Source organism: Notamacropus eugenii, chromosome 1, assembly GCF_028372415.1.
Source record: "Notamacropus eugenii isolate mMacEug1 chromosome 1, mMacEug1.pri_v2, whole genome shotgun sequence".
Lineage (NCBI taxonomy): Eukaryota > Metazoa > Chordata > Mammalia > Diprotodontia > Macropodidae > Notamacropus > Notamacropus eugenii.
Window position 1 is genome coordinate 402,971,628 of NC_092872.1, and position 18,690 is coordinate 402,990,317.

General features: G+C 46.6%; 2 protein-coding genes across 3 annotated transcripts in view; both read left to right on the top strand.

The window, feature by feature from the left end:
- Window positions 1-4,690, top strand: part of RANBP17 (RAN binding protein 17) — a 331,100-nt gene extending 326,410 nt beyond the window's left edge. For both annotated transcript variants that reach the window (XM_072630957.1, XM_072630955.1), the window contains exons 27-28: window positions 3,078-3,205; window positions 4,308-4,690. In XM_072630957.1, the coding sequence (XP_072487058.1) occupies window positions 3,078-3,205; window positions 4,308-4,404 (225 nt within the window). In that variant the 3' untranslated portion in view covers window positions 4,405-4,690. The remainder of the gene's footprint in view (window positions 1-3,077; window positions 3,206-4,307) is intronic.
- A 9,884-nt stretch (window positions 4,691-14,574) lies between these two features.
- On the top strand, window positions 14,575-17,903 carry TLX3 (T cell leukemia homeobox 3). The gene is made up of 3 exons (XM_072642137.1): window positions 14,575-15,131; window positions 15,668-15,911; window positions 17,277-17,903. The coding sequence occupies exons 1-3, from the start codon at window positions 14,714-14,716 to the stop codon at window positions 17,485-17,487; spliced, it is 873 nt and encodes a 290-aa protein (XP_072498238.1). The 5' UTR covers window positions 14,575-14,713; the 3' UTR covers window positions 17,488-17,903.
- The last annotated feature ends 787 nt before the right edge of the window (window positions 17,904-18,690 follow it).

Genomic DNA, 18,690 nt, shown 5'->3' on the forward strand with positions numbered 1-18,690 from the left:
AAGTCAAGGAGTTACCTTTTTCACTCTACTCCCTTTAAGGAGTTTGAATCACTTTACTCAGGGCAGCTCACTGCAGGCTTCAGCAGTCTGAGGGCATTGCCTAGCCAAGTACAGCATCCTATTTCTTCCTGAGGCCAGTCTAGCAGATAACAGTGCACTTCTCTAGTACTTCCAGTATACAGAACGCTTTCCCCACAGCAGCCCTGTGAGCTGGTTGTACAGTGCAGCATCATCTTCATATTACAGAGAAGGCCACTGAGATTTAGTGCTGAGGGAACTGGCCCCTGTTGGACCATCTCTTAGTTCTGAGCCCTGGGGAAAGTCAAGAAGGTTTCTTCTTGCTCCCCCAGGCCTGGCTTTTCCCAGGGCCCATGTGCTGTACCTCTCCCCAGGTCCAGAGCTTATTCTCCTTGATTTGGTATGAGAAACACCTGTTGTATGGCAGAATGGGTCTTTTATTCCCTGCCAGTCTTTGTTGCTGGTTTAAACTAAAGGTTATTTAAATGAACCATTAAAGAAGAAGAAAATTTTTTTTTAATCCTCCCCCTTGAAGGTCCCAGGCAGGTCTTATAGCCAGACTAAAGATCAAAACCTGAGATCCCAACCCATGGGCCCATTTATTGGAATCCAATGCCTCTTGATCCTGGGCCTTCCCAGGCTCAGCATTTCCCAGTCCACATCTAAAGCAAACACTTCCCACTTTCCCCCAGTCCTCAGCAGAATCTTCTATGGTTGAAGAGTATATATCAGATCCCCATAGAAGCTACCGATGCTCCTCTGCAAGAAAAGGGCCTGGTATTCAGAGGATTTGGGGTTTGCTGAGGTGAGCTGGTCACACTGTGCTTCCTGCTGGTGATGATTCTGTCTCCCAGGCCATCACTGGGAGCAGTATATTACTGCTATGGAGAATGAATTGTCTATACAATAAGATAGTACTGGGGAAAAAAGACATTGAGATTAGAGGCAGCCGCATACATTAAAATTCAAACCGAAACCCCAGCCATGGAAGGAAACTAATAGAAGAAGAAAATATATCAAAAAGAGAAGAGCTGTCTCATCATTCACCTGTGCTGAAGTATCCAATTTTAGCCACATCCAATAGCACTGTCATTCATCTTCCCTCAGTGTTATTGTGATTTAAATCCAAGCTCTATAAAAGAGAGCAGTTCTTTTAAAATGATTGAGAGGGAATAAGGGCAAATTCAGTGTTTAGAAAAAGCTTATGACATCACAATATTATACTTTACTGATGGAGGCAATATTTCATGGTTTGGGATGAAAAACTAATAATTTTCTATTTGGTGTGAGTCACTGCATCATTATAAAAGAGAAAAATAAGTAGTTTTGTGCATTCCCAATCTTGTTCAGGAAGACACTGTAGTTTAAGTGTAATGTCTCTGATATATCGTATTTAAGTATTAGTCTGACTACATATTAATTATGTGTATTTTTGATGTGAGCTGCTTTAGCATATGATAGAAATTAAATATCATGCCATTTGGACTCAAAAGAATAAACATATACCTGGCAGAATGTTATCTTTGTGCTTAAATTAGACTGTTTCCAATGATTAGGAGTTATGTTTAGCATAAAGGTTTGTGTTTATGTAAAAGCCAACAGACCCCAGCAGAAAGACAGAGGCTGTGCTGTTATTTGTCTAGAGGCCGAGAGTGTCAAATATTTCACTTAGTGTCACAAAAAGATCTCTCAGAAATGAACAAGAACTACCTACTTCTTCCTTTGTGTCATCAACACCTGATCTCTCTACCTTCTTCCTCTACCACCACCAACTACGTGCCATCCTGTATGGCAAGACAAATACAGTGATTTCAAAATGTGGTCCAGAGCAGTAGTGTCAAACTCACCTAGAAACAGGTACTGCTTATCCATCTGCAGAGGGTCCTGTGGGCTACGTATTGATTTATCATCCATGTTCTATTGTATTTTTATTTATATTGTTAAATATCTCCCAATTACATTTTAATCTTGTTCCAGCAACACAGAATCTGTTATGGACCAGATGATGCCTATGTGCTACATGTTTGACACCCCTGTTAGGGATCATGTGGCACCTCCATGAGCCAGGACCCAGCAATCCTGCTTTTTGCAGCTCAACTATTTCATAGCATCTAGAGATGGAATTGATCTCCTACATGGACTAGATCATATTTTCTGACCCCCTTGTTTTAAATGAGAAAGTAAAGGTACAAAGATGCTAAGTCACATGCCCATCATAGGAAGTAGCAGAGTTAGCCATGAGCTCAAGTCTTCTGACTCTGCATATGGTTCTGTTTCCACTGCACAATGCTCACTTTTTGTCCATACCAGTGTGTTTGATCACGACTATTTCTGAGTTAATCCCAAACTAAAACATTTGAGAAAACTTCTCTCTCAGCCTAGAAAAGTCCCTACCACCTCTACTCATAATGTGTGGTCTGATGAAGAAAAATAGCACCTGCAAATAATAATAATAACAACAACAACATGTACACATTGTGTTAAAGTTACAAAACATTTTGCTCACCACACTGCTGGGCTAGAGACTACAAGTATCATTATCTCCTTCCTAGAAATGTTAGGAAACTAAGTCTTAGAGGTGAGTTGACTTACCTGTGGTCACAAAGATTAGGAAAGGGATTCACACCCAGGCTTCTGACCTTCAGTCTAATACGTCCCCCTCTATATCACGGAACAAAGCCCTGAGACTCCCAGGGAGGAATGGTGAACACCATCCTCCTGAGCAGCCATGGCATGATGCTGAAGAGAGGTTTGATGGCCACTGGTAAATTTAACCTATAGTTAAGAAGGTGTCCACTTCTTTCAAGTTTCCCCCTAAGATCTGAAATACAGCTCTACCTAGGATGAGTCTCGTCTGGGAGGCACACATGGCAGTGCTCACTAGCCAGGCACTGATGCAAATGCAAGCAAAAATAAAGCCCTGGAGGAGACCTGAGGAAGTCACAGAGGGCTCAGAGGGCCCACCTCCAGCACTCCCAAACACCAGTCCTAGGCTTGTGAGAGGCCCAGAACTGGATTCTGAGCTCTGTTTTTCTTCTAAAATGCTTGCTTCCTAATAGTACTTCAGTGAATTGAGGGAGAATCTGATAAACAGCCAGCCCATTGGCAGACGTGAAATCCTGGCCCAGTGTTTCAGGAGCCTGATGGAGGGCGTGGAACAGAACCTGCTGATAAAGAACAGAGACAGGTAAATATTTCCCAGAAAGCACAGTTGCTTACAATGTCTTTCCCTACCAGGCAGCTGGTTAGGAGGAGCTCCCTGGAGCTGTTTGCCTGCTGGCTTTGAGAAGTCATGTCTGCAGCATCTTAGGGTTTACAAAATGCTTTTTTCACAATAGCCCCAAGAGATTGGTAGTACAAGTATTATCATTCCCTTTTGACAGTTGAGGAAACTGAGTCACCAAGAAGTGAAATAACTTATACAGGGGCCCTCAGCCAGAACATGTTACATGGACTCTTCTTGTTCCCCTCTAACTTTCTGCATGGCATAATGGGAAGCAATTGCCTCATATTTAACACAATGATGTTGCATTTTAGGATTATCCTTTACCACAAGTAATAGTCCTGAATTGCTCCCATAATCTTATGCAAAAGAGGCCTGCATTGATCACACATGTAAATGATGTACAAAGAAAAGATGCTTTTAAAAAAATTCAATCTTTATTCTTAGGGATGTGGTACAATTCCAACATGAGAATGACTTAAGTCTGTCTACTAAATAATGCAGTCACTATTTGATGTTTGAGAATTAATATTGTGGTGCAAAACTAAGGCATGTGCATCCTGGGAAGCATTTTCCTTTGCACATTTGCTTCATGGGGAATAGTCTCCATCAAGTCGAACACATAATCACCTGAGACTGGGTTTGAGGCTATTTGGGAGCCTCTGACATGACCCACCGAAAATATGACCTGCTGGCGGCCTGGCAAGTTGTTGTCCCTGGACCAGTTCTTTAAATGTGGAGCAGAAAAGAATAGGACAGCTGATCTAAAAGGTGCCCATAAAGAGGAAAATGGCATGGCCAGATGACCTCACTGAACAAAACTATCAAACAGAAACAGTCCTCCAAAAAAAAAATACAACGGTAGATAATGTGTTAATGTTGACAGTCAGGCTTATATGCCCCTGGAACCCAGGCTCAGCTGTCTCCTTCTTAGGAAATTGAGAGGGGTTCTTTAGGTCAGTCAGACAGTACTCATGGATCTGTCCAAGGTTCTGAAGAACTATGACTCACCACAGAAAGGCAAACAAGCTCACCCTCTCATCATGTGTCATCTTTTTTTCTACAGATTCACTCAAAACCTGTCAGTCTTCAGAAGAGATGTGGCTGAAGCCCTGCGCAGTGATGGAAGCACAGAAATGGGCAGTTTGGACATGATGAGCTGACCCAATTTCAGTGACTCCCATGAAGAATAATGTCTTTGAATAGACTTTAGAAGGTTTGGGCCTCAGTATGCTGATGTTGGCTGGCCCAGTGGAAATTATTTTTTTTAAACAGTATCGACATTTTTATAATTCTGGCCTAAATGTAAGAATTTATAAGCATGAGAACAATTTCTTTTTTAAAAAAAAGAAATGTTTTCAACCTTTCTATTTGTTCTTGTACTTCTGTAAAATGGTGTAAAAACAATACTTAACCAAAGAACAAAATAAACCCAGGTTTGCTCCAAAATGTGTATTAGTTAATAAGAAAAATTAAGGACTCAGTCTTCAACGTAGGCTACATTAACTAAAGCAGAGGAGCAGAGATTGAGACAAATGCCATTTGAACTTGTTAAATTAATAAAGTTCATTATTGTTCTATGAATATAGAACATTAAATGTTAGAGACACTGAGATAAGGGCACTTAGAACAAGGCTGGGAGCTCTCTGTGGTGACCCATGGGATTGCTCACAGAGCTGTCCTACACAATGGCATCTGATAAAGCAGAGAGACAGTAATACAATTAAATGACTTACAAACGATGTTTTCTTTTCACTAGCATAAATTTGAAATGGTTCAGTCTAGAAGAATTAAGCCATGCAGTTGCTACATGCAAGAACATTTCTTCAGAAAGAATGAGATGGCTAGCCCCTGAAGCACTGGACACTGCCAAGCACAAGCCCTTTTGCTCCCATATAGCTTTAAGTGATCGTGAAAGGGTATGTCTAAAATAGAAAATGCAGCATATCCATCCTGGCAAGCTCATGGGCCTGCCATGGGCTTTGTTGGTGCCAAAGACAGTGTGTACTGGTGGGGGGTTAAAGTTCAAGACTTAAAAGGATGGAAATTTGTAGTAGGTAAAGAACAATCTGTTTCTATTACATGACCACTCTGATTACTTTTCCAAGAGAAAGGAAATGCAGATCGATGGTTTAGCCAAAATTCAGGAACCTAAAGAAGCATACATTTTCCATTTGCACTCTACAAGTGACGTTAATTCAAGGGAGGCAGCTCCCACCTTATTTTGCACCTTATTATCATCATGTTCATGGTCCAGCTTAGTAATATATTTATCACCTTGATAAAAAAAAAAAAAACAACCTCTCACGGTCTTCAAACAAAAGGTAACTATGCAGATTGATGTTGGAATTATTTCCTACCAAATGGTATTTCTTTAAACCATTATGAATATTGTAGTATTTGCAGCAGACAGCATACAACAGCAGAATCATTTCAATAACTCTCAGAATCCACATTCTGCTCATGTAAGCTCGGGGAATAAAAGCATACAAAGGATTCTATATTATTGGTAATTAAGGGATGAGAAACGCCCCAGTTTGTAAAGCAAGTCACATTATATTTTTGTTGAAGGCATCAAGGTGATCAGCGTCGATAAAATAAATTAAGAACTTTGTAAAACATCAATTGCTTCAAAGAGGCTTAGTTAAGGAGTTCATCTTCCTGGGGGGGGGGGGGGGGTGTTGTTCACATGAACTCTTTTGACCACAAAACATCTCCTTGAAGTCATAATCCTATTTATGGCAGCATGTTTGCCATAAAACAGTTTAGTGACCTGGAAAAACATCTTAATTTTGCATTAAAATGTTCAGATGAAAATGATAAGGTGCCCTTGGTTTTAGCACCCTGAAGGGATTCAAATGAACCAAACATCACCATCCCACCCCCCCAGTAATCTCAGACCACTTAATGAAGGTTGAAATTGATTTGTTCTTGAAAACTGATAGAGGAAACAGTTTCTAACCAGAGCAAGATGCTTCCTTAGCACTAAAAGGGAAGTCTGGAAGACCTGAGTTCAAATCCTACCTCAGAAGCGTAGCAACTGTGTGACTCTAGGCAAGTCACTTCATCTTTATCTGCCCAAGTTTCCTTACATGTAAAAATGAAGATGGTCATAATAGCCCCTATCTCCCAGGGTGGTTGTGGGTATGAACGGGTAATATTTTAAAGTGTTTTGCAAGCCTTAGAGTCATATGTAAATGCTAGTTATCATTAGGCAAGACTGTCTGGAGGATCATTGTTAATAGCACCTATTGTGAGCTCATGCTCACCCATGGGTAAGAAACTGAGATTATACCCGCAGATGATAAAGCGGTCATAATACACATTATACAGCACTTTGAATACTGGCAAAACACTTCAAAACATTTTCAGTCCTCACAGTAGACCAGTGGGGTGGATAATAAAAATATTATTATTATCCCTATTTTACAAAAGAAGAAACTGAGACTCAAAGGTTAGAACTCAGAACCAGAATCAGAATTCAAACCCAGATGCTCCCTCTTTTTCTATCATACCATACTGCCTCAATAGCCCACTGAAAAAACATCTACCCATCAAAGAACAACACAACTGAAAAAAAAAAATACCCACATAAATCAGAATAATACACACTGCTGCCAAAAAAGAAAAAGCCACATGCACACCCATTTACACTGTGAAATCATACACACACAATGCCAGTTCCCAGGAACCTTAGAACAGTGCCCAGAAATACTTTGTAAGCAAAGTAGCTTTCCATAAAATGTAGCAAGGGCCTCCACCTCAGCATTAAATGATTAGAGTATAGGTATATGATATGGCTACTTCCAGGCTAGAAATGGATAACACGAAAGAGAAGATAGGCTCACAGGGTTTCCAGCTTCTTCCTCAAAAATCAACGCTGTCTAATGACGAAGGTAACTCTGGGAATATTGTTAGAGCCCCGAAGCTTCATGCCTTGTTTTAATCTGTTTACATGGACTTTAATGTGCTTTTTAAATATCCCAGCCTCTCTGCTCTCTTTTCCTTCCTCAGGAAGTGCCCACAGTAGAGTTCAGAATGTCAATGAAGAGTGAGGATCCCATTACCAGCTTCCAGGAGAATTGTTCTCCTTTCTTAGGAGAGAAATTCTTGCTCAAATTATGGGGGGAAACAAAAACTTCCTGGGGATAGCCTCACAAGTGAGTTCTGAAAAGCTGAACAAACCCAAGATCTAAAAATTGACCGCCTCCTTGAAAATCCAGTGCACAGTCTGAATAGCACCTATTTGGTAGGAACCTGACTTAGAGTCAAGGTTCATGGGGAGAGCAGGACACGAAACAGTGGGTCAAACTTCCTGGGTCCTTGGATATGAGAAGAGTTCTGTAGAAAGAGGGCAGACTATTCATGGTGCCTTGTTGCTTATGATTTGAAGAACATGGGAGCTGCTGTCCCACATAGACTTCTAAAAATTTAGTCATGGTACCACTAAAATTTCCACGTAGGTCTTACTTTTGGGATAAAAGTATTGAAGACTTCTGCTGAAACAAAAATAGAATGCAATGGTATGGTACCCTATCTTACTTAATCACTTCATCCCTCTGGACATCAGTTTCTTCATCTATAAAATACACTCAATATCTGAGGCCCCATATCTAATATTCTGTGATTTTTGACTTAGTGAGTAAGTTAACATATGAGAGAGCTTTGTAAATTGTAAAGCACTATAAGACCAAAAATATTCTTTCTCAGCCTGGACTTTGAGGGTGTGGCTTATGGAAAGCTTGAGATTCCACAGAGGAATCTCTAGGAAAGAGGGTGGAGAAGTCTCTCAGAAAAAGCTTAAAATTTGGCTGTGCTTTGCATATGAGGGTTCCACACAGCATTGGTTCATCCACTGCTATGAATTTTATAAAATAATTCTTTAGACTTTTTAATGTTTTATTGAGTTGTAAGTTTATGATGACAGCAAACCTTTCAAACTACAGAGAAATAACATGCCTCCTTGGCATATTAAAAAATAATGTTAGAGTAATGTTAGAGTAGGTTTTACGTATCATAGTTTGGATTGCTGATAAGAGCGCTTCCTTGACAAGATTCTTCTTGAGGTTTACAGAAAGCGTAATAAAATATGTAAGTTACATTTCCACAAACAAAAGCCATAACATAAGTTATTTATAAGTGTGAGATACAAACAGTATCACGATAAATAAACCATGAAGGATACCTGCAACATCCGTCTTAATGTAATTTGCCCAACAAAACTGTTGAAACTAAGTCAAATTTAGTAGAAAAATCTGTCAGGAAGAAAGGAAAGTTGTATAACACAAAATGGGAAAAATGGCCAGTGGATCTGGGAAGCAAACAGTATGGTTGTTATGGGAGGTTTAAAGGTGGCTCTTCCCACCCTGCTGTGCTCCCAGAGGCCCTGACAGCTGGAGGGGATTCGCTTTCTGTGCCCATCAGACCACCGACCATTAGAAATGGAAAGGACCTTAGGGAACATGTTGTCCTGTTCTCCCATTTTACAGACAGATGAAACCAAAGCACTATATACACCTTTATAATTCATGCCTCTATTCAATATAGCCCAGGTTGGGACATAGAAAAGAAGAAAATGAGCAGAGGAAGGCCCAGTTTAATCATAGCCCAGGAAACCAGACACTCAAAAATATAATTCTTACTCCTTCAAGTGGCTACCTGAATGAATCCATCTGTTCTGTTTCTCTATAAAAATGGAGTAATAACAACAGTCCTCTCCATTTGTTTGCTGAAGATAATATTTAAATATGAGTAAAAATACCCTTTTCCCCAAGAAGGTCAGAGGGACATGGGGTCAGTCCTTGGTGTGTCTGGTTTATCATCTAAACATCCACTAACCTGTGTTACCCTTGGAGCTCCAAGACCAGTCAGCAAATAAATCAACTAACAGGTATTAAGTGCCTACTATGTACCAGGTAATGTGCTAGGCTCTGAGGATTCAAGTACAAAGAAAGAATTCATACTTGCAAAGAGCTTACATTCGAATGGGGAAGATAAGAAGTATATATATATATATATATATATATATATATATATATATATATATATATATATATATATATATATATATATATATATATATATATATCATAAATATAAAATGAATAAATATAAATACATAAAACTCTAAGGCACTTGGATTGGGAAAGCATTCATTTGGGGTGATCAGAAAAGGTTTCTTGCAAAAAAAAATGGCATTTCAGCTATGCCTTAAAGGAAGAAAGTGACTGGAGAGAGAGGTAAGCTTGAACAGCTCTATCACTTCTTAAAATATTCACATCATATTTTGCCTGTGCTAGAGGCGTAGGCCTATAAATATAGTCTTTCTTCTTATGTCTATTTTCTCTTCTCCTCCACCCTTCCTATTTCTTTTATTTTCTTCTGTCTCTCATGCCTTCCTGACCTACCCCCAACTGAAAATACCACTTTCTTCCTTATTCCCTGCATCTGGCATTGCTGTGTTATTCTTTCTCTCTCCTTTTAACTTCCCCTGTCCTTCCTCTTCCTCTCACTCCTGCTTCCTGCTTTGGACTCTTGCTCCTTCCCCCTACTGCCATCCCTCCTCTTCCTCCCTCCCCTTAAGCCCTCAGAATCTAGAATGTTCAGTCTCAGCTCACATGGCTCAACATCTTGTATGTGGTGCCTCTCCCTGAAGTCCACCTGGCACTTTTAGGAGGAACAATTTCTCATTCCCATCCCTTCTGTCAAAGGCCCTCCTTCTAGCCACATCCCTGTCTGTGACAGGGACCAAATACCCAGGAGGCTTTGTCCAGCCTCACTTCACAGACTAGGAAGCTGACACAAGGAGAAAGCTCAGGGTTGGTCCATGGTCAGGAAAACTATTAGCAGCCATGGCAGGCAAAGACCAGATGTGTCCCTAAAGCTGAGTGAGGCTTGAACAGGCGGATCTACAAGGACCCTGTCCTCCCAGTGCCTGCCTACTTCTGTAGCCACTGTCAATTTGATGCCAAAATATATATTGCCCTCTTTCCCAGACAGCTCAGGATATTTCAGCTGTATCCCATAGGATTCCTCATGGTACTACGATACCTGAACTCCGCCCACTATTCTGAATCTTTATGTCCCTGCCTTTTCCTCTCTTCCCTTGGTCGATAGCATGTGGGGAACAGGGAATGACAGTCTTTGAGACACTTATGTGTCACTCGCCTTTAATTACTCCACAGACTCCCACAGGCCTTCTCAGGAAGCCCTTGTGACAATTTTATGTCAACCTGCCCAAAGTGAAAAGCTGGGGGTGGGGGGAGGAAAAACTTAGACTCACAGGGCAAAAGAGTGGGCTGCTGGGGGTTGAGGGGGAAGGGGACAGGTGACTGGTTAGCTTGAGGAGCTTATCAGAGGAAAAGATATGAGGAGGGAAAAGTTCAAAAGGAGCTAAGACTATTCATGCAGGAGATGAATTCAACCAAGACAGAAGGGCACTTCAAAATGGTCTGAAATCCCCTTCTCTCCTGTGATCTCTTCATCACAGATGCTGCAGTAAACAGGCTCTGGAGAAGGAAAAAAAAGCCTGTTCCCTTATCGAGCACACATACACCCCCTTCCCTCTGCAGTCATTTTTGTGGCTTTGCTAGATCTCCATTAAGAACAAGAAACAGGTATCACAATGACTGCCCCTGTCCTTAGGTGGTGTGTAGCTTTTCCATGCCGCAGATTCTTCATCTATAAAACGAAGGGTTAGAACAGATCAAGTTCCTTCTGATTCTAAATTTCTAGGATTTTATTATTCTAAGGATAGAGGTGTCCTGACCTCTTTTAGAATGACTGCTTACTAGGCAAAGAAGGAAGTCATGTTGACTTCAAGAGAACCTGAAATTCATTCCAAATCCCCTAAAACTGAGGAAGGAACCCAAGTAACTTTGGTTGGGTTTCTTCTCCCTCTCACCTTGAAAGTCATACATCTTGGGAAAGCATTTTTAAGGGCCAAAGTTCAGAAAGGAAGCAGCATGGTGCACTGGCCCCACTGTGCTCAGTCACCCTAGGCATCCTGCATATACAAATACATATGCATGTATATATACACACACATGTATACATATATGTGTATATAATATGTGTACACACATATACAACAGATAAGCGTGTCAGCATCCTGTGTATATGTATACACACACACACATATATCTACAGGGAGCTGAGATGTTCATCTGTGTTATAACTTCAAGGTTATAGGGATAAGAAGCTGGGGAGAAAAGTAGCTTATCCACCTCAACTTGCTTCCCGAACACTGGGGAAAGTCTAGGTGGCTCAGTGACTCAGATGGTGACTCTGTCTATCCTTTGATGCTCACTCAGCACCTCCTTGCAGCCCAAAAAATGAGGAGTGTGTGTTTGCATACCTCTGTGTGCATGCATGTGTGTATGTATGTATCGTATATACATATATACAAGGGTGTATAGACATAGATGCATGTTTGTGTATAGAGCAACAGCAAGGGGCAAATGGAGTCATTGTGTCAAACAAATGTTTTCCCTCACCACCAAGCCCCTTCACCCCTACCCCCACCCCCCAGTGTTCAGGTCTCTAAATGAGCTGGAGAGGTTACTTTTCTCCCCTTGCCCCCATTTCCCACAGCTAGAGGACCTGAGCACAGATGGCATGCTTTTCAGCCTCCTTTATAGTTGTGCCTAAAAGAAATCAGACAGAGGGACAGAAATAATATTTCATAAACAAATATAAGTGCCTTTCTCTCTGGCATGAAAAGAGGGGGGCAGGCAAGAAGGGCAAAGGTTGACATGGGGCCTGTTTCCTGCAGACAGGGGGGAATGGGCACATTGTCTAAACTTAGACACCTGGGAGGAGGCAGGTGGAGGCAGGAAGGAAGGAAGGGGCCTGGGAAATGTGCAGGGCCCAGAGCAACAGATACAGAGACTTCCTATCTAGCCTTCCAAACTTAAGCAGGAGGAATGGTCAGTTCTCCAGGAGCTCTGATTAAAAGACGGTTTATCCTTTACATTAAAAGTTCTTTTGTGTCCCCCTCAAAAGCCAGGCCTCCTTTTTTCTTATCAGCAAAGCGATTTGAACCCAAAAGTCCCTTCCAGCTTTGAATCATACGAACTTGGGTTCTCCTTTACCGTCGTCCTTGCAAACTCTGCCCAGCACTGTGCCTAGCACATAGTAGTCGCTTCATAAATCCTTCTTGAATTAATTTTCAGCCTTGACCCTGCTGGAAACTGAAAGCAACCTTTTGGTGGGACGTTCAACTAGGGAAGCAGCAGGGTGGGAAGACACAGCTCTCCACACACCCCCTCCCCACGCCTACCTGCTATACCTTCTGTTACTATGGTGACAAGTTTCCTCCCTCCCACAGACTTGGGGCTTGTTAGAGGTACAGCCACACGCCCTCCTCCCAGTCCCGCTGCAGGCACGCCTTATGAGAGTTTGACGGGGAATGGAGCCGCTAGTCCCTCCACCTATCGGACTAGGTCCGCCTTTCCCCTACCCTCATCATTTGGGGGCGGCCCCCAAGGTCAGGCAAAACAGCAAAGGAGGAAAGTGAGGGGGGTCACTCGCCCCTAGGATTGATCGCTGGCCTCGTCTGCAATAAAGAGATGGCCCCGGGCGCCCGGCCCATTATGCAGATCAACCTGCAATTTCCTCTAACAAAGCGGTGTCCCCGCCTCCCTCTAGTCTCTGGGGAGGTGATGGGGCGCGAGGGGGTGTCGGGAGGGTTACTCTGGTCCACGGGACCTGTCATTGTCGCCGCTATTCCTGCTGTGCCCCTGTTCCTCTAGCTGGACCATTCGGTGTCCCGTTCTGCCTGGGGCCTTCGGACTCTCAGTTTTCCTCCCCCATCCCAAGTCCCAGCGATGCCCTGGGTCTTCACGCGAGACCCAGGAAGCCTTGGTCTCTGGACTTTTGCCCCAGGAAAGGCGACCTCGAGTCAGGATCCGGGTGACACCCCCAGACGAGGAAAACTAGTAGTTGCACTCGGGAAATCCCTGGTTGAAATCGGGCCGAGAGAGTGACGAAGTCGGGGACCTGGATGGGGCCCCACATTGAATCCGTGGTAACCGAGACTGGGGGGAACTTGGGTACAGGAGGAGCCTCCTGACTTCCCGCCAGGAGCCCCAGGTACCCACTTCTAATGCCCACGCAGTACACATGGGGCCCCAACCACGAATTTCGTTTTTTGCCCGAGCCACCCAGGGTCCCCGTATCTCCGGCCCCTCTGAGGTACCACGCCTCCAAGCCAGGGGGTTCCCCTGTTCCCCTAGACACCAGGCTCCGCCGCCCTCAGGTCCTGATCAAACCCCATTACATCCCATTAAGAACAATTCGCTTCCCCGTTTTCATTTCCCTTTATAACCCTGGACTAAGTAAATGCGTCTGGACCTGATTGAATTGTTAGCGCCTTTGGTCCCGCTCCAACGCCAGGGAGCGTCTCCAAACTCACTGCGCGGGCTGTGGCCGAAACTCTGGACAGAATTCATCCCACGCGGGTCCTGGCGCACCTCCTGCACGGCGCCTCGAAGCTCAGGAACACAGTCTCTCTCCAGCCCTCTGTCTTCACGCTCCTGTTCCCCACTTACTCGTTATCTCTCCTCCACAGTTCTTCTCGGCAGAGAAAGTCTGAGCCTGGGCGAACACATCTTGAGTGGGGACCGGGCCAATGAGTTCAGCGGGATGGGAGCAGTAGGTTGGAGGAGAAGTGTCCTGGGGCCGCGCGCAGGCTGAGTGCTCCAGCATCCCCCCGAAAAGAAATCAAGGTTTCCGCCGCTCTCCCAGACTTGTCCATAGGTCTGGCAGTCTGGGCCGGGATCCGCGGAAAAAGCACGGATCTGTACAGCCCTGGGGCCCTGCGCACCTGGTTTTCCCTTCACCGCCAGAAGGAAGGAATAGCCGCCTGACTCGTGAGAATCCAAATTTTGTAGGGTTGCTTTTGAGGGATGTTGTTGGTTTTGTTTTACAGGTTGGTTTGTTGCTTTTTGAGCAAACGGGTAAAAATGGAAAGCTAGAGAAAAAATAGGAGGATATTAAGAAGTCAGGCCTGCAGCTGAAAATATTTGTGGCCCCGGGCCCGAGAAGGAACAGGGAGCGCCTCCTAATTGCGGCTTCGTTAGATTTCGAGTTTCAGAGGCTGAGGCTCCAGCGCTAATATCCGCCGCCCATTATCCCGGCTAATAAATTTGACCTATTGTTCGTTTGTTAAAATGATGTCACCTTGGAACAGTCCCTAAGCTCCTATTTCCATGAATTAGCCCTTTATTGAAACCGAAGAGCCAATGAGAAGAGAGAGGCTTGTTGCTCACAGCCAATGGCAGTGGCGGGAGAGAAATTAGCAGCGGAAACTCCAGGTTCGGTTCAAGAAAGATGACACAGAGCCTGTCGGGCCCGCGCACTCTTGGCAAAGTTTCAGTGCGAGGAGAGGCGCCGGGCCCTTCATGGCTGCGCCGTAACGGGGACCCAGCCGCCTCCCCGCCCAGCCCAGCCCAGCCCGCCCGCCCGCCCAGGATGGAGGCGCCCACCAGCGCGCAGACCCCACATCCTCACGAGCCCATCAGCTTCGGCATAGACCAGATCCTCAACAGCCCGGACCAGGACAGCGCTCCTGCCCCCAGGGGCCCCGACGGCGCCAGCTACCTGGGGGGACCTGGGAGCCGGCCGGGTGCCACGTACCCGTCCCTACCGGCCTCCTTCGCCGGCCTCGGTGCGCCCTTTGAGGACGCGGGATCTTACAGTGTCAACCTCAGCCTGGCACCCGCCGGGGTAATACGAGTTCCGGCGCACAGGCCGCTCCCGGGGGCCGTGCCACCGCCGCTGCCTAGTGCGCTGCCCGCCATGCCTGCGGTGCCCGCTGTGCCAAGCCTGGGCGGACTCAACTTTCCCTGGATGGAAAGCAGTCGTCGCTTTGTGAAAGATCGCTTCACAGGTGAGCCATCAAACAAGATCCGCGGCCCGCCGCCGCGCCCCATCGCTCCCTGGGCCCTACCACTGCTTCGCTCCCCAGCCCAGGTGATGGGTGTGTTCCCAAGGTCAGGGCCTCTGTGTTCTTGCCTTTCGTTCCCCTCAAATCACTCTCCTCGCAGCCCGCCGGCCCAGGTCGCTTCCCTGGGAAAAATCCCAAATAACGAGAATTGGAGTGGCCTCCAAGCCCTGAGCCCCTAGAGACCCCCGCGGCGTCGGGGTGGGGTGGGGGATCAGGGCTCCTGGAGGACTAGGCGGGGGCGGGGTTGCAGGAGATGGTGGAGAAAAGGGTTGTCTCTGGCCTTAGTCGGGTTCCAGAGCTGTGGGAACAAACGAAACCAAATAATATAACTAAGTGGTTTGCATCTGGAGGGGAGCGTGAGGCTGGGCCTGGCCAGGCATCCCAGGGACTCCCCCTACTCCTGTCCCCGGTCAGGGTAAGCCCAAGCAGCGAAAGGTGGCATTGTCCTGGGCTCCTACAAATCCCATCTATCTCCATAGCAGCGGCCGCGCTCACCCCCTTCACGGTAACTCGGAGAATCGGACACCCCTATCAGAACCGGACGCCCCCGAAAAGGAAGAAGCCACGCACATCTTTCTCACGCGTGCAGATCTGCGAGCTAGAAAAACGTTTCCATCGCCAGAAGTACCTGGCCTCTGCCGAGAGGGCGGCGCTCGCCAAGTCCCTCAAGATGACCGACGCGCAGGTCAAGACCTGGTTCCAAAACAGGAGGACCAAGTGGCGGTGAGAGAAGCCAGCCCGGTCTGGAGCGGGTCCTAGACTCTGGCCTTATTCACTCCTCCTTCCTGCCTGCCTTCCATCTCCCTCCTCTCAGTCCCTCTGGCTCTTTATCTCCCCCTGTCCATTTCCACCTCTTTATGTCTGTCCGACAGCGGCAAGCTTTGCTCCCTATCACCTTGCACAGCCTGTAATCCTCTTCTCCTTCCTACCTTTCTTCCCTTCTTATTCCCCCTCTTAGTCGTCCTGCATTTCTTCGTTCCTCTCCTCTCCAAATATTCCTTCCCATGTCTTTCCTTCTCTCCACCTCGGTCCATCTCTAAGATTACCTTTCTCATTTTTGTCCAGTTATTTTTCCTTGTTTTAGTTCATTTTCCAGTTGCCTATCTCCTCTTTCTTTTCCGTGCTTCTTTTTTTCTCTCTGTTCCTCTATTTTTCTAGTCTTCTTACCGTGCTCTTCTCATTTTTGGTGGGGTTTTTGTTTTTCTTTTCGTTTCCTTTCAAATCTCCCTCTCTTTCCCTCTCTCTCTCTCCTTTTTCTTTCTCCATTTCCTTCTCCCTGATATCCTCTCCAGCCACCTAGCCCCATCTCACTCCTCTTTTACCCATCTCCCAGAGCATCTTACCAGCGTGGGTTGAGGGGTCTGTCTGATTTAGGTGGAAAGGGTTTCAGGGAAGTGGATTGAGGGATAAATCAGTAACTGAAGAGGTTTCTGAGAAACACCGAGGGAGGGACATCTTACTCAAAATATAAGTAGTGTTTCCAAAGCCAACAGACCATTTTCTGGCCGTTATTGTTACTGAATCGAAACTATCTTTGTTGTAAATAACAATAACAATAACGACACAACCGCAACCTGGCAGAGATTCCTCCTTCGGAGAAAGCAAAATCATCGAAAAACCTACGAACAAAACCAAAAAGGAGAGCAGAAGTTGGGGGAAGGAATAGGGACTTCTCGGCGAGGTCGAGGAGGCCCAGATGGGCGAAATCGGTTTTCCTGGGACGGGTTTGGTTTCTGCGGCTGCTTTCCGATTCTACTTCCTGGGGCCAGGCAGGTTCTACTATCCGACCCCACCTCCAGTCCCCATTCAGTCCAGCCCCACCTTCCTCCTTAATCTCGCAGTCACAGAGGCCACTAGGTCCTTCCCCAAAGAGCTGCCCGGTCTCGGGTCCCTAGCTCTTGGCCATAGTCGACCCTGGAGAAAATTTTAAAATCGTGACCTGAGGGTTAAAGAAAAGACGACTCCTGGGTGAGAGAGGGTAGCGGGGTGGGGACGGCGGAAGGGCATTCGGTTTCTCCTAGGGTCAAAGCCACGGAAAGGGAGTAAGTCGTTGCGGGTGTGTCCACCCCTTTCCCCTACCCCGTGCAGGCGGCAGACAGCAGAGGAGAGAGAGGCCGAGAGGCAGCAGGCAAGCCGGCTGATGCTGCAGCTCCAGCATGACGCCTTCCAAAAGAGCCTCAATGACTCCATCCAGCCCGACCCGCTCTGTCTGCACAACTCGTCGCTGTTTGCGCTGCAGAACCTGCAGCCCTGGGAAGAGGAAAGCACCAAGGTGCCCGCCGTCACCTCGCTGGTCTGAGCCGCAGCCGGACCGCCACACCCCGAGAGCGCTTCCGGCCCGGGCCCGGGGCCTCGGGGCTACGGACGGGCCCACAACCGCGGTCTCCCAGCGGGACTGGGCCGGGCCGGGTCGGGCCAGGGTGGGGGGAGAGCGGGCAGGGACGGATTGAGGGGCACGGGCTGCCGCTCTCCCAAAGAGGGCGGCAAGCCGCAGGGCAGCTGGGACCGCGCCACCCTCCCCCGCCCGCTCCGGTCGCGGCCGCGCTCGCCCCGCAGGGCCCGGGGCGAGCGAGGGCTCCGCGCGGCAGCACAATCCGGGCCTTCCTTCCCTTCCCTCCGCAGGCTCCTCGCCCTTGCCCATGCCCCGGGTCCGACAAAGCGCCTTAGGTTTCACCTGCCCCGCTCCCCCCCGGGCGGGGCGCCTGTATAATACTTTGTACTTTTGCCCAAACGTGTAAATAAAAGTTTTCTTTAGGAATCGGCGCCCCGCGTCTGCTTCCCCCGGGAGGCGGGAAGAGCAGGGGGTGGGGGAGAAGCCCGATGCTGGGGGGAATGGGAGGTCAAGGCGACCCCAGATTTGGGGAGAGAAAGGGGGCAGAGCCCTTCGCTTTTGTTCCGTTATTTTATTGAATTTTCGTCCATTTTATTTAATTAATTTTATTTAATAAAATTTAGTATTTAATTTTACTTCACTTTATTTCATTTTGTTTCATTTTCTTTTCCTGTTGTTCAGTTTTCCATAGTTTTGCTTCCCTCCTGGCTTGGGGTCTGGGGTGGAGGGAGCGGCGGTGAAGGCAGAGGGACCCAGCAGCCCAAGGGTTCTTCGGTCAGTTTCTTACATTTCAGCCTCCCCGGGGACTAGAACGTTCGGTTTAGAGCTCGCACCCCGGGAGGACTCGGGGACGGACATGAGCTCACTTCTGGAGCCGCCACCGCAGCCCTCCCGGAGGATCCTGCCCCAGGTCAGTGAGTGCCCAGTGCCAATACCTCTCCCTCCCTCGAGCTCAGGTTCAGATGGGGCCAGAAACTGGAGAGTCCCTGGTGTCCTCAGAGGCTACTAGTAAGAAAAAGAGACCCCATAGAAAATTTGGGAAAGAGACTCGGTGCTATAAATAGTGCAGGAACTTGCGGGTAGGCCTGGACACTTGAAGGGCGTAAGGAGGAACACTGGAGAGGGAGGGGATGGTGTAGGAAGATTATATGGTGCAGGATGGTGCAGGTC